The following is a 15,450-nucleotide window of genomic DNA, read 5'->3' as shown; positions in this document are numbered from 1 at the left end:
AGAAAAACCTTAGCGCAAATGTCTGTTGAAAAAAATACATTTTCAAACTCATTTTAAATTGTTTATAACAAGTCATGTGGAAGACAGTTCCGTAAAGCAGGTGAAGGAAAGAAGGCCAAATGTCTTTTTGATTCTAGCTTTGCCATTGATGTATTGCAAAGGACTAAACAATAGTCATTTTCAGAACAGAGAGCACATGTTTAGACATAAGGAATAACTACATTTGATAAGTAGTGGGGTAGACTCACGTAAAGATACTTAAATGTCAGAGTAGGAATCTTAGGGGGTCTTTTACTAAGCCACGACAGCATTTTTTTAGCTCACTGTAGAAATCAGCTGGCGGTGAATGCCAAGTTCCCCATTATATTCCTATGGGCGTCTTGGTGTTTACCGCCGGCTGATTTCTACCACAAGCCAAAAACATTACCGAGACTTAATGAAAGACCAACCAATGAGTGAAACAGTAATGGAGCAGCTCGGTCCGTCCTATGAACTCAACCTAAAAGTTGAATTGCTGTATTTTGTAAAGATAGCAGTTTCTTCAAATTATCCAGTGTGATACCTGTATAAACATTCCAGCCGACATAAAGCCAGAAGTGGTCAGAATTAGCCCCAGATATTCAATGCCTGTCTATGTCCAGGCGCAGGCATTGGATATCTGAGTCTAAATGTTTAGGTGCTGGCCACTGGCTGATATGCAGGTCCCAGCTGAATATCGGCAGAGACCCGCTTAAGTTTATCTTGACCATGACCCAACCCCCCCCCCCCCCCCCCACACACACACACACACCAGTGTTCTGTTTCTCCCTCCCACCCCTGGAGCAGCATTTCCCCATTTAACATCTTCCTCCCTCCCCCAGACCTTCACTATCCCCCCTTTCCAATCCTTTCTCCACCTCTGAAAAAAAACACCAGGATGCCCGAGCTCCGCCAACCCTGTAGACTCCCCTGGGCCTACCTTTGCTGGTCCTTGGTGGTCTAGAGAGAATCGGGCAGGAGTGATGCCCACTCACTCCTGCCTGGTACAGAAATGATAAGTAATAGTACTCGTAGTATATAATCATTGCAGCTAAATGTAAGCACCATTTGCATGCTAAGATTGTAGAATACTAGCACTTACATGTGTGAATGTTACATTCATGTTTCTATGTGCCACTTTTGTGGTGCCAAGTGGTATTAGACAAATTAAGGGGTCCTATTACTAAGCCATGGTAAAAAGTGGCCTGTGTTAATATGGGCATGTGTTTTTGACACACATTGGGCCATTTTGTACCACACTTGGAAAATCAATTTTTTAATGGGACAATAAATAGCCATGCACTAAAATTAAAAGTAGTGCACGTCTGTTTAGTGCCTGAGCCCTTACCGCTACCCGTTCCCCTAGCAGTAAGGGCTCATGCGCTACTCTTGCGGTAATCGGGCAGCACACATCAATGTGAGAATTCTATAAGTTATCTGCTAAAGTTCAACTTTTGTGCGCTAACATTTACATCTGTCTTTTACATGGCAAAAGTGATAACAGCTAAATATTGGCATATGGAATATGGGTGCTGACATGAATTTGTATTCAGCACCCTTCATTTTAGTTCTTAAATTTGGGCTGCCTTGATAGAATTGTCCCCTAGCTAGTGTCTAATTGGAAAAGTTTTCCATCATTCAGTGTATCTTGGTGACATTTAATCTGTATGTATCTTGCACAAATGTCAGTCTGGTTATAGACACCATCATAGAATTGAATTTCTTCTGTTGTCTGTTGGTTATGGCAGATCAGGGTTATGATGCAATGTAGATCCAACTGGATTTGAGTGCAGCCTTTGATTCTGTATCTCATTCCAAACTGCTTGATTTGCTGCATAAAATTGGTATGGTTCAAATCTGATTGGGTTCAGTTGGAATCAAGAGCTGTCTTCTGCTAAGGTTTTGGAGAGTGGGGTACCACAAGGCTTATTTCTGTCACAAGTGCTTTTCAATTTATATTTGATGCCTTTAGTGGTTGTCTTAGAAAGCTGGGGATGTAAATTTCATGTTTTTTCAGATGACATCCAAATACTGTTTCTTATTGAAAGAGGATCAGTGATGTCTGATTTCAATCATAAACTATGCCTGTTGACCACGACTTAGTGCTCAATATAGAAAGATCTAGAGCACATTGGTTGTCTTGCAGTAGTAAGCCACAGTCTATTCAACTAATGTTGCAGTGTAAACCTATCCCTTTCAAAGATGACATTATTACTTTAGGCTTTCTCATTGACAACTCCTTGAAATTTGATAAACAAATTGGACATGTCATAAAATCATGTTATTTTCAGTTAAGAAAGATATGCTAATTGAAGCTTTTTTAGTCTAAATCTAATCTGGTTAAGTTGGTACATGCCTTTGTGACCAGTAGGCTTGATTATTTTAACTCATTATATCAAGTTCTTACAAAAACTGGCCTTAAGAGAGTTCAGTTGGTTCAGAACACAGCAGCTTGTTTGGTGACAGATGGCAAGAAGTTTGATCACCTGTTTTTAAAGGATTGCGTTGGCTACAAATTTCAGCCAGGATTACATTTAAGATGCTGTTTTTTGGTGTGGAAGCATCAGTGTATTTAAGAGGCAAATTATCCAAGCAACAGTGCTTTCAATTGCTGCATTCATCTCAGCGTTGTTTATTACAGCGTCATCACTCCAAGTTGTGAAATTAACTCCCACAAGAAACAGAACTTTTTGTTACATCGGTCCTTTCTTATGGACCTGTTTACCTGCAGAAGTGAGTTTAACAAGCTACCTTGGGTTTTGTAAGATTCTCAAAACATAGATTTTTGAGAATGTCTTTGCCGGATCATAGACATATTAAGTCGAGTTCTGACTGTGATGATCGCTGGTTACTTTACTTTGATTTTGGTTAAGCAATTATATTTTGGTTTTACTTGTTAGAAAATTAATTGTACTTGTTCCTGTTTTATTGTAAACTGCTTTAAAACTTGACTGTATTAAGTGGTATATTAAGTAATGAAATCAAATCATAAATATGAGACAGTTAATGTGGGCAGGAGGATGGCAGTAAGTCTGTCTCTCATGTTTGGGGAAACAATTGAGACTTATATTGCTAGGATAGAATTGGATGTGTAATTGTTTGTGTTTTACATTTTTCTTTTCTTTTGTGTTAAATTGTTCTGTATAACCCAATGTAAAATTTTAATAATGAAATTTGAACTAAAAAAATATCCTATCTGCTGAATGATGCATTTGTGACTGAAGCAGACAAAAATAACAATGGAAGTCACAAAGACACCCAAATGTGAGTGTCAATTTATAGAATTGCTAATCTCTTAAGCTGGCTAAAACCATGCACATGATTCTGCAATGTGTTTACGTTGAGAGAGGAAATGTGTGTAGATTGCATTTTCAAATCTATGGGGGTCTTTTACAAAGGCACTTTAGCGGTTTTAGTGTGCACTAATGATTAACACGCACTAAATGCTAGAGATGCCCATGGGAATATATGAGCATCTCTAACGTTTAGAATGTGCTTACTTTTAGCATGCACTAAAAATGCTAGTATGCCTTTATGTGCATTATTTTCCATGCAAAAAAAAAAGTATTGGTTGCATTTTTTTTTTTCAAAGTTGGTGTAATCACAATAGGTAAAAAAGTAGTCAAGGGACTTTGCAGTGATATGGGCAGGTTGAAAATTGCCCCTATATATTTTTTTTTCCTAGGGTTCTAAATTAGCTTACAATAAAAATAAGTATCCCCTTCCCCCTTTGCATGGGGTTCATGTATTTTTGAATAGCAGCAATAAAGCACTCAGTAATGCCACCATATCTCCATTTTCTCTCAACTGACTTAGAGAAGCTGATAGCATGCTGTCTTGCTGCTGCAGCATAAAATAAATATAGTCCCAGCAGAAGCACAGAGCTATCTTCATGTCCACCTTGCTTCCAGGTCACTTTACTGTTTAGTAGAAGGTGTATTTTCTCCTGTTGGGAGAATACATCGCTTTGAATTCTGAACAAAGTACAGGATCAGTTCTGTTTCACTTATTACCTGTGACCGATGCACTTTCACAAATTAATGTTTTAAATATCCACTTAGAAAAGGCTAATTTCAGGCACAAATGAGATAAACTCCTTTATTTGCTGTGAGTTATGCTATTAGTGTCACTTATGCAAGGTTTGGAAATGGAACATATTCAATAGCCAATGATCTGTAAGATCCGACATGTCCTTGCAGACATGAGCATTATAGTTTTAATTAAACAGTTTTACAAAATAATGTGCATGTAAATAAAAAGAAACTAAACAATATAATGTCATGCTTTATTCTCCAGAAGTGGTGCTCGCTCGCTTCCCTTGGGGCCCTGTTTACTAAGCTGCGCTATAGGCACACTTGCGTTTTGTAGTGTGTGTTAAAAATTAGCACATGCTTATGCTAGAGACGCGCATAGGAATATATGGGTTTCTCTAGCATTGAGCACGCATTAATTTTAGCGCGCTAAAAATGCTAGCATACCTTAGTAAACAGGGCCCTTAGTGAGGGTTTCTATCAGGCACTGCATCTTGTCTTCACATAGGGATATCTAACTTAGATGTGAACTTATTAAGTATTGGCCAGTAGCCTGAGGTTTCTCCCTTTAGATTCATGTTAACACAATGTGATATTTGGCCATTTTGCAGCTGAGCACTAAAAATAAATCAGGTGCAAACCATACAAAAGAAAACCTCATTACCAAGCCAAACGGTAATGGAAAGAAACTTCACACGCTGTGCTATTCAGGGAAGGCAATATTGCTCACCTGTAACAAATGTTTTCCATAAACACTAGGATTGATGTCATCCACTTGATAAGGCACACAAGTGGATGACATCATCTGGCAGCATGGGGGAGGAACTGCTGAACCAGAGCTCAAAACTTTGGGGTCAGTTCTATATGTGGGTACTTCCTTTTAGGTACCCCAATGCTGCATAGTGAGAACCTATTCCATAATGGCATATTCCATTATTGAATGCTATCGTAATTGATATTGGTTTGCCTACATGTATGCGACAGCAGTTATACCAGCCATAGACCAGGCATAACCGTGGTCACATAACTTGTTTGCTTGAGGTTTTTTGTTTTTTGGAACTGATGTACTAGGCTCTATTAGAATTGATGAGATGAAAAGTTGAGTTGTTTTCTTAAACCAGGGGTTTTCAACCAGTGTGTTGCAGCACACTGGTGTGCCATGACTGCTCCACAAGTGTGCCGTGGGAGTTGGGCCTGCTTAATTTGTGGAACATAGTGTACCTTTTAAGCTTTCCTCTCTAGCAGTTGCCAGCAGTGAGCAGCAATTCATACAGCCTGCTCATGCCAACCCCCGAGCCTTTTCTCTGATGTTACTTCCTGCTTCCACATAGGTGGGAAACATCATAAAGAAGACTCCAAGGTTTGCATGAGCTGGTGGGGGGGGGGGGGGGGGGTCAAGAGAGACAAGGAGAGATGCCTGGTCGCCAGCTGGAGAGGGGTCAGGAGGGAGAAATGTTGAAGTATTTGTGGGGCTTGGCTAAGACAAGCTAAAACGCTGGACCATTTGTTAGGGTGGAGGGAGAGAAGCTAAAATGCTGGATCATGTGTGTGGGGGGGTGGGGTGGAGAAGGTCACCTGCTGGACCATGTGTGGGGGTTGGGGGGAGGAAGATGACAAAATGTTGGACCATATGTGGGGATGTGCCTTGACATTTTTAGCACCGTATAAGTGTGCCGTGAAACAAAAAAGGTTGAAAATCTCTTCTTAAACAAGGGAGAGAGTTATCAATTTGGGCTACCATTGTGTTATGTTATTGTTAACCCCAGTTATCAGTAACTAGGTTTTATTGCATAAAATGGGACCTGCACTAAAATAGCACAAGTTAATGGTAAAATAACATGTCTTTAATGGTAGCCCACGTTCATAACTATGCTCCTCAACTGTTTTTAAGTAGAAGGCGAGATGACATTCACAGTCTAGGGTATGGAGGATTTCTCATAAGAATTTGAATGGAGCTTTGAACAGTAGTTATAAAGAACTATTCTCCGAGGACAATCACAAGTGAGCAAGGCGTTGCGGCGTTGCCTTGTCTGGAGCTTATAAGAAGCTTAATAGAGCTTTGTGGAACATGAGACATGCTCTTCTGTGCATGCATGGGTGCCTTCCCGCTTGCCACAAGGGTGTGATTACCGCAGTTGTTTTTCTTTACGTCTTTTTTGTTGTTCCTGTTCTGGGCTTCGGTCCCCTTCTCTTTCCATACAGTTTTAGTTCCTTTTTCCCCTTTTTAAAATTTCCTTTACTTTTCGTGACTTAGGCCACTTTTAGGCCTAGTCTTTGGTCAGATCTTTCCCTTTACTTTTTTCTGGTGCCTTATTGCGTCTTTTGGCTGCAGAAGTTTTTCCTCCCATGTCCACTAAAGTACCCAGTGGCTTTAAGCGCTGTACCCAGTGCAATCGGACAATCTCTGGCATAGACACCCATTCTTGGTGTCTTCAGTGCTTAGGGCCCGACCATAACCCTGTCAACTGTGTTCTTTGTCTTTGGATGAAGAAGAGGACTCAGGTGTCCAGAGAGGCTCAACGCGAGAAGATTTTTTGGAGCCAGGTTCATGTCCTCGATGTCAGCGGCATTGACATCAAAGACTGCATTGGCATTGAGAGCATCGATCCATTCATTCCAGAATTCATTACATTAGTTAATATAACAATAACCAGTTGATAATTTTGTCTGTTTTCTGTATTGTGAATCTATCAAAATGTAAACTATTTGTAGTTTATTTGCTAATCTGTTACTCTCAGCCACTTCATCATACTACTTCACTATTGTTGAAATTCAAACTTTGTATTTTTAATCTAAACTGTATGCCACATTGAATACATGCTTGTTTTCAAGATAATATGTGATATAAATGTCATAAATAAATCAATAAATACTGTTTGGTTAAACTGACTACAACCCACCAATTCATTCCTCCCCTCCCTTAACCAAATGTCTCAATAAGGTATTATTAGTTCTAGTCCCAGCCACTCTATACATAAATAGAATCTGCACCTAATTGTTGTTTTTAATGAACTCTAACAAAATTCTAGCACTGAGGTATTTTGCTATCCCATGGCTAAGCAAATAGACCCCTTAATTTTTCTTTTAGATAGCTACACCAGAACTTTGCCTGCTTTAATGTATGTTTGAACCAGTTTTAAAATAGGTGATAGTTATCAATCTGAGCTACCGTTAAGACAGGTTATTTTACCTGTAACTCGTGTTATTTTAGCTCAGGTCACATTTTATACAAAGAGACCCGGTTACTAATAACCTGGGTTATCAGTAAAATAACCTTCCTTAACAATAGCCCACATTGATAACTTCCTCCTTAAGTAGTTGATCTAAACATAAAAGAAGTGGTTGTTATGTTTTACCACACAGGAAATGTTTGATGTCATTCTGGATGAGAATCAGCTGGAAGACGCATGTGAACACCTGGCAGACTATCTGGAAGCCTACTGGAAAGCAACTCATCCTCCCAGCACTCATCTCCCCAACCCACTGCTGTCCCGGGCACTCACACCAGCTGCTCTTCCCATCACTCCTGCACCACCACCCAGCTTACAGGTGCTTCTTCTTTCTTTTGCCTTTTTAACTAAGACCTATCTGATGCAGTTGTTGCTAAATGAGAGAATTAACCTCTTGTCACCCTTACAGTTAGCCTCCAACTTCTCTGCAAACATTTCCATTTTTTCCTGGCCTCATTCTCCTCATTCTTTTTCTTATCCCTACTGCCCACAAGCAGCAAGCCACCACAAGTGAGACTATTTTAATGTCAGGCCTTAAATGGGGTGAGGTTCATAGCCTCACTACAATGCTACATTTATAATTTAGAATTATATAGCACAATTTATTCAGGCAAGATTCCTCTGCCCTTTGTAATTTAATATTTCAAAAAAAATCATTAGTACAGATGTATGTGGGATGGATGACCTAACAGCAGAGCTCTAGTTTCTGGGCTACAGAAGAGATTTAAAAGGATGAGGGAAGAGAGAACAATGTTGTTGCAGTGACCCCATTGCATTTGGATAAACTACACTACAGAGAGATGAGATCATTCCTGATGTTTTGTGAATAAAGTATGGCCAAATGTTTGTTTTCTGGAATGGCAATTCTGATAAACGAATCAGTTTGGGACATAGTTGGGGTAGAAAAACACCTGTACTTTACACTTGGAAATCTATTTGGGCTGCACAGAAGGTAACATTATCATACAAGGGGATATACAGACTCAAACATACAGTTTTTCTTTGCCCATTCGAGGCTTCTACCTTGTGTAGGTTTAAGTTTGAACCACCTCTTTTTTCTGCATAGCCCCTGTGATCTTCTTTTGGAAGAAGTTAATCAATCTTCTGTTTCCCATAAAAAAGCAAAGGAATCAGCCTATCAGAGGTATAATCGAAAGAGAAGGACGCCCATCTTCCGACACAAATTGGGAGATGGGCGTCCTTCTCTCAGGGTCGCCCAAATCGGCATAATCGAAAGCCGATTTTGAGCATCCTCAACTGCTTTCCATCGCGAGGATGACCAAAGTTCAAGGGAGCAGGACGGGGGCGTGGTTAACAGATGGGGATCCTCGGCCAATAATGGAAAAAAGAAGGGCGTCCCTGATGAGCATTTGGTTGACTTTACTTGGATCAATTTTTTTCATGACCAAGCCTCGAACAGGTGCCCAAACTGGCCAGATGACGACCGGAGGGAATTGGAGATCACCTCCCCTTACTCCCCCAGTGGTCACCAACCCCCTCCCACCCAAAAAAAAAATTGAAAAACATTTTTTCCAGCCTCAAATATCATACCCAGCTCCATGACAGCAGTATGCAGGTCCGCGGAGCAGTTTTTAGTGGATACTGCAGTGCACTTCAGGCAGGAGGACACTGGTGGTGGTAAATAGGAGCCCTCCGAAACCCACCCAAAACCCACTGTACCCACATCTAGGTGCCCCCCTTTACCCTTTAAGGGCTATGGTAGTGTTGTACAGTTGTGGGGAGTAGACTTTGGGGGGCTCAGCACACAAGGTAAGGGAGCTCTATGTCACTCAGGGGTCGATATTCAAAAGGGATTAACCGGGCTGGAGAGGCTCCTGCCTAGTTAAACCCCGTTGAGAGAACCAGCTGCCTATATGCATTGGCAATAATTAGTTGTCTTCGCTAACCAGCCGTCCCCTAACCAACTAGGTTAGGAGTGGGTCGGGCAGAGTGGCAACTTAGCCAGTTAGCGTCAATATTCAGTCTGCTAACTGGCTAAGTAACCACATAAAGTTAGGACAGCAAAACAGCAATCATAACTTTTTGCAACATTTGTCTGAATATTGGTCGATGCTCCGTTAACCTCTGAGTCAGCAGATATAACTGAATATTGGGGTTAGGTCAGTCTCCGGCTGGAAGTGGCTTGCAAGCTGCTTACCACCACAGGCTGAATATGTCCCCCTTAATGTCTGGGCCACAGTCTGTCCATATGCAATAATAATAAAAAGTGGCAGGCCAGAGATTTCAGAAGATTTTCAGTTTGGAAGTTTTTCTTGCCATTTCTAAAGAGATTGTGCCATTTCCCCCACAGTACATCCAAGGCTTACCTTTGTAAAACACTTTCCAAGTATGGCAATTACATTTCCAAGAAACACCAAAGAAGCCAAATTAGTGAAACCTCCTGATGTCTCCTAGGCAGTGTATCCAAATTAGTTGGTCATGCATGTGCCATGACAGAAATGAGTCTCACTTGTAAGTCAGGGCACATTGGGTATGATCTTAGTCTAATACAAAAAAAACCTGAAAAACAGCCAAACACAATCTCAAAGGGTCATATGAAAAGAGATTGCACAGCAATAGCTAACTAGTGGGAAATACCCTCAGAAACCAAGGTCTTTGCCAAGGTCTGAACACCAGGACACTGATATCTTCATGAGATTTTTTGTGCTTGTGATCTTGTCTCATTCATAGGGTATAATATCCCACCTGTTTTCAAACAAAACTATTCACAACAAAACTAATAATTTGAAAAACATAATCAAAAATTAAAAACTAAACATTCCAAGCTTAGCATGAATAAACTTAGCTTTTTCAAGGCTGGCTTGGTAACCCCACAATCCAACTGTTAACTTTCATTTGTTCAACGGGGCCCAAATCGTTTCACCCACATGGCTTCATCAGGAACCACAGTTTTTACATGGTTACAGGGGTATACATTTTCAGCCAACTGAACTTCTCAGGAGATCAGCGCTGGTCTCCTGAGAAGTTCAGTTGGCTGAAAATGTATACCCCTGTAACCATGTAAAAACTGTGGTTCCTGATGAAGCCATGTGGGTGAAACGATTTGGGCCCCGTTGAACAAATGAAAGTTAACAGTTGGATTGTGGGGTTACCAAGCCAGCCTTGAAAAAGCTAAGTTTATTCATGCTAAGCTTGGAATGTTTAGTTTTTAATTTTTGATTATGTTTTTCAAATTATTAGTTTTGTTGTGAATAGTTTTGTTTGAAAACAGGTGGGATATTATACCCTATGAATGAGACAAGATCACAAGCACAAAAAATCTCATGAAGATATCAGTGTCCTAGTGTTCAGACCTTGGCAAAGACCTTGGTTTCTGAGGGTATTTCCCACTAGTTAGCTATTGCTGTGCAATCTCTTTTCATATGACCCTTTGAGATTGTGTTTGGCTGTTTTTCAGTTTTTTTGTATTAGATTACCGTAGCAGGATTAACAGTCCATACTGTCTATTGACTTAGTTATATGATCTTAGTCTCTCAGATTTACTATTAGTGCTGTTAACTGGTATCTGGATTTTCAGAAGTCAGAGGCTCCTAAAAAATTTAAAATTCAAGGCATAGGAGGCAATGACTTTTTCTGAAGTGGAAAATAGTTAAACTTTAGAAAATTGAGAGTAGGGTTTTTCAAATGTGAAGGTTAAATTGTAGAATTCCTCAGGCATATGTTCTGGAACCAGTGCTTTTGTACACATTTATAAATGATCTAAAACAGAAAAAAATGAGCTGATGCAAACTTGTTCAGTCGTTAGATGACGAGCAGCTTACACCCTACCTCAATTAGTTTTCATGCCCCTAGCCTGCACCCCCCCCCCCCCCCCCCCCCAGATTTTTATAATTGTCACAAATACAAGAGCCATGATCATCACACAGACATCCTATAAAAAGGCAGGTTAAAAGTATATTCTGATGATTCTTTCACTTTGTGGTTCTGCCAAGATCTATTGTTTTGCTTTGACTGCACCTGCTTTTTGCTGCCAATAAGAAGCTGCTGCTGTAGGTGATTGCCTAGTCTTGTGTAATTGTTGGATCAGGTCTGGTCATTAACTTGTAAGTGAAACCATACTTAGGATTTCAGGTCATCATACTCACCAGGTATTATGCTTTCTTAGTGTAGTAATAAAACTCTCTTGTCTTATTTATATATGTACAAACTGAAAAAAATGTGACTCACTTTTTTATTGTTATGAGTATTATAAATCTGGTAGAAAATGTTACAAAAGAGGTAGAGGTATCACATAGACTACTCAATTTATTGAGGCATGAGGTTTTGAGGACAAGAATCCACTTTGCCAGATATAAATTTGTCAGTAACTGAAGACGTCCGAGTAGACTAGTAGTTTGTTTTTCAAGTATTTGGAATTAGATTCTTGCTGGGCCAAGTAAATCTGATTCAACTGAGTCAACGGAAGTTTGCTCAATCCTGCTAGTAACCCTTTGAAATGAAAGAAATAATATGATGTATATTTTCACTAGGGTACCCAAGGAGAACAGAAGGATCACTATCCAGCACTCCAACGAGCCAGATCCCAAGCAGAAGAGGACACACATGTTGAACCCACACGAAAGTCCCAATATCGTTCTTCCACTTCAGCACACCATCACAATCACCGAAGTGGTGTTAGCCGAAGCCTTTCCCGGCAGGACACATTTGACTCTGAAACGCAAGACAGCAGAGATTCAGCATATACAGAGCCAAAGGATGACTACTCATTTGAGCAAAGTGACCAACAAGAGTCTCACAGGGATCATAATTGTAGAGATGAGTCACACGGGGACACTGACCGTAGACACAGGGAATCAAGGCATCGATCAAAGGAACATGATCGAGAACAGGACCACAATGAATGCAATAGACAACGAAGTCGTCATAAATCTAGAGATCGATATTGCGACAGGGATGGGGATATTGTATCCAAGAAACGTAATGATACAGGAGATTGGAACAGAGATGTTTATATCCGTCAATAACTTTTGAGACACTGACTCCTTTGTGTTTCCTTGAAGTCCTATATAAAATTACCCCTTAACAAATCGTTAGATTCTGTTCTGCAAAAAATATAGGGCCTTATTCAAAAAAGAGTCTCCCCAGTCTGTGCCTAAGGAAAATAAAGTCTTTATTGAATAAGGCCCCTACTAACCTTCTGTAATTTGCTTTGCATTTCTGTTGCTTGCATAGGCGTAGTAAAGAATAGACTCGCTCTCTCTATATATATTTATTTTTTCATTAGTGCTATAGTTATAAATCAGCATGGTACAACTACAGGTCTGGTGTATTGTGCTTATTTGAGCTCTTTTGGCAGCTGCCATTTGAACAATATCTGTTGCCATCAAGGTGTTTCTGTTTTAAAACATAATTGAGATTTGATAACCTCCAATGTATTTAGCAAACCAGAATCAGCACAAAGGAAATTACATTTTTTTTGTTCTGATTTTTATATGCATGCACCTGATGTAACCATATTGATTTAAGGGACAATATCTCTTGTACCTCTAATTGGTTAGGTTTGGGGACAGAATTCGGTCGTTGCCTTACGTACAAGGGGATTAATGAAGTCACAATCTACTTTTTATGTACTGGTACTGTGTACTCAGTGTATGTATGTGTGTGTGCGTGTGTAAATATATATATGTGTATATGTGTATTTATATCTATATAGGAAAATTCAGATATGTATGGATATATAGAGATATATGGATATCTTTGTAATATATATATCAGTATACATAGATCAGAGAAATAGAGATATTCATATATCTATGTATTTATCTTTCTATGTCTATATTTAGAGAGAGATCTATATATAGATATGAGTATGTGTGTATATATACACACACTTATACATATTTTATAAAGACTTTCAAATTAACTGACTGCAACACTTTACAATCTTAATGACAACTTGGTGAATTTGCTTATCAGTTTCTATTAACTGAAACTAATTTAATTTAGCAAGTTTGCAACTAAGTTAAATCTAGGCATTTTATTATCTGTGATTACAAACTTTATCATATATTTGCATACACAAAAAAGATTGAATTTGCACAAGTTTCAAATGTGTGTGCCAAGGTTTGAGGCCTAGCTGAAACATTAGTATACACAATTTCCAAACATGTCCTGATTGAGTCATTTTTCTGTGTGCTACCATGTGTCCAACATATGATGTGTATTGTTCTGTGCATACATGTGTATGATTGTTTTAGACAAATGAAAGAGTTATGGCTTACATTCTCTTAGCATCTACAGGATTTGGTCCTTAAATCCATACAAAAAGGTAAAGCCTACCTAAGGCCCTTATCAGCAGTACATATTGGGACTTACAGATTGTCTGACAAGTTGGTTGTGTCTGAACTTAGATTTATGTAAGACAACCTGAACGACCTTATTTATTTAAGACCCAGCTTACTGTTTATCCTGTATTGATTAAACACTATAGTTACTTGTCCTGTATTGATTAAACGTCTATTACTTCCAGCAACAAAAACTTCATAATAGTTTTCAGAGCTTGTCTAATGCAACGACTTGTAAGTTCATATGTATTTAGTCAGTGCGGATTGGTTTATATCTACAAATAATTTCAAATATTTTATCTGGAGTTCTATGGACCTTTTAATTGCCAGGCATTCTTTATGGTTCATTAATATATATTATTCTTGAGTAATAGAAAAACCCCAGTTTAAGGAAGAGTTCCAACTATTTTATTACAGATTTTGATATATCACATACACCCCACTGAATAAATCGTTTCTTACAAAATTGAAAAGCCGAAATTTTGAACCATTTTTTTTCTTATAAACAGCCTTTGGGAACTGTACGTGCATATCTGTAGACAGTAACATTTATTTCCAGAATTTTATTTGTAAGCATTTGTGTGTATTCATAACTTCCTTTGTAGATCAATATTAGTAGGTAAGTAGACCTGTTGCACTGTTGAATGGATGTATTTATTTATTATACTGTATAAATGGTGGCTGTAATGTACATGTTGATTTTAACATGTAGAAATCTCAGTGCATCAATAAGGACTTTGTGTTTCAATACTTCTGCTGTTAAAGTCCCATATCGGTCTATTTTTTTATTTAGCTATGCAGCAGAATCCATAACACTCAGCTAGCTCAATTGTGAAAGGTATTTCCTTTGAACACACTCCACGTTTCTGTATCATGTCCAATTGGGGGGGGGGGGGGGGGGAGGGGGGAATTCTACAAATGGCATCTGAAAAATTGGTGCCAAGAAAGCGCGTAGTAGTATTCTATAAACTGTGCCTAAAGTTAGGTGCAGTTTATAAAGTAGTGCTTCATGGTGCAAATATCCATGCCTATGTTTAGACACAGAGCCCCCTTATTCTATAATTATATATTTAACTAAAAGTCACGCCCCGATCCGCCAATGGTCTTCCCACTTTTCTTACACGTTCTGTTTAGGCATGTACGTGTTAATTAAATCTAATTAGTGCCAATAGTTGCTTGTTAAGCCAATTATTGGTGCTAATTAATTAAAACGTGTGCGCAAATTGGGCACACGCTCAATTTACAGGTGCATTTTTTTATAGAATTAGGGGGTTAATGCCGTTCCATGTAGCCCCTTTTGGTCTTCAGTACTCCAGACCTGGATTTAAAACTCACTCGATGTAGGTTTTCCATCCTGCCTGAAGTATTTCTATTTGATTCTTTTGCAAGTTTTGAAATCTTTGAGAAGCTACATTAAAAGCACTAGCAGGGGCATTTTCGAAAGAGAAGGGCACCCATCTTCTGACACAAATCGGGAGATGGGCGTCCTTCTCTCAGGGTCGCCCAAATCGGCATAATCAAAAGCCGATTTTGGACACCATCAACTGCTTTCCGTCACAGGGACGACCAAAGTTCACGGGGGCGTGACAGAGGTATAGTGAAGGTGGGACTGGGGCGTGCTTAAGAGATGGGCGTCCTCGGCCGATAATGGAAAAAAAGAAGGGTGTCCCTGACAAGCACTTGGCCGACTTTACTTGGTCCATTTTTTTTCACAACTAAGCCTCAAAAAGGTGCCCAAACTGACCAGATGACCACCGGAGAGAATCGAGGATGGCCTCCCCTTACTCCCCCAGTGGTCACCAACCCCCTCCTACCCAAAAAAATTATTTTTTGCCAGCCTGAAGTGTCATACCCAGTTCCATGACA

At 39.4% G+C, this 15,450-nt stretch overlaps 1 protein-coding gene across 1 annotated transcript in view; it reads left to right on the top strand.

Moving 5' to 3' along the window:
- Window positions 1-12,927, top strand: part of CACNB2 (calcium voltage-gated channel auxiliary subunit beta 2) — a 765,511-nt gene extending 752,584 nt beyond the window's left edge. Inside the window, exons 12-13 of the mRNA XM_030199481.1 lie at window positions 7,413-7,598; window positions 11,770-12,927. Of these exons, the coding sequence (XP_030055341.1) occupies window positions 7,413-7,598; window positions 11,770-12,264 (681 nt within the window). The 3' untranslated portion in view covers window positions 12,265-12,927. The remainder of the gene's footprint in view (window positions 1-7,412; window positions 7,599-11,769) is intronic.
- Window positions 12,928-15,450: the final 2,523 nt, after the last annotated feature.

Source organism: Microcaecilia unicolor, chromosome 1 (genome assembly GCF_901765095.1).
Source record: "Microcaecilia unicolor chromosome 1, aMicUni1.1, whole genome shotgun sequence".
NCBI lineage: Eukaryota > Metazoa > Chordata > Amphibia > Gymnophiona > Siphonopidae > Microcaecilia > Microcaecilia unicolor.
The sequence above is the reverse complement of the archived record's forward strand: the minus strand, read 5'-3'. Positions and strand labels throughout refer to the sequence as shown.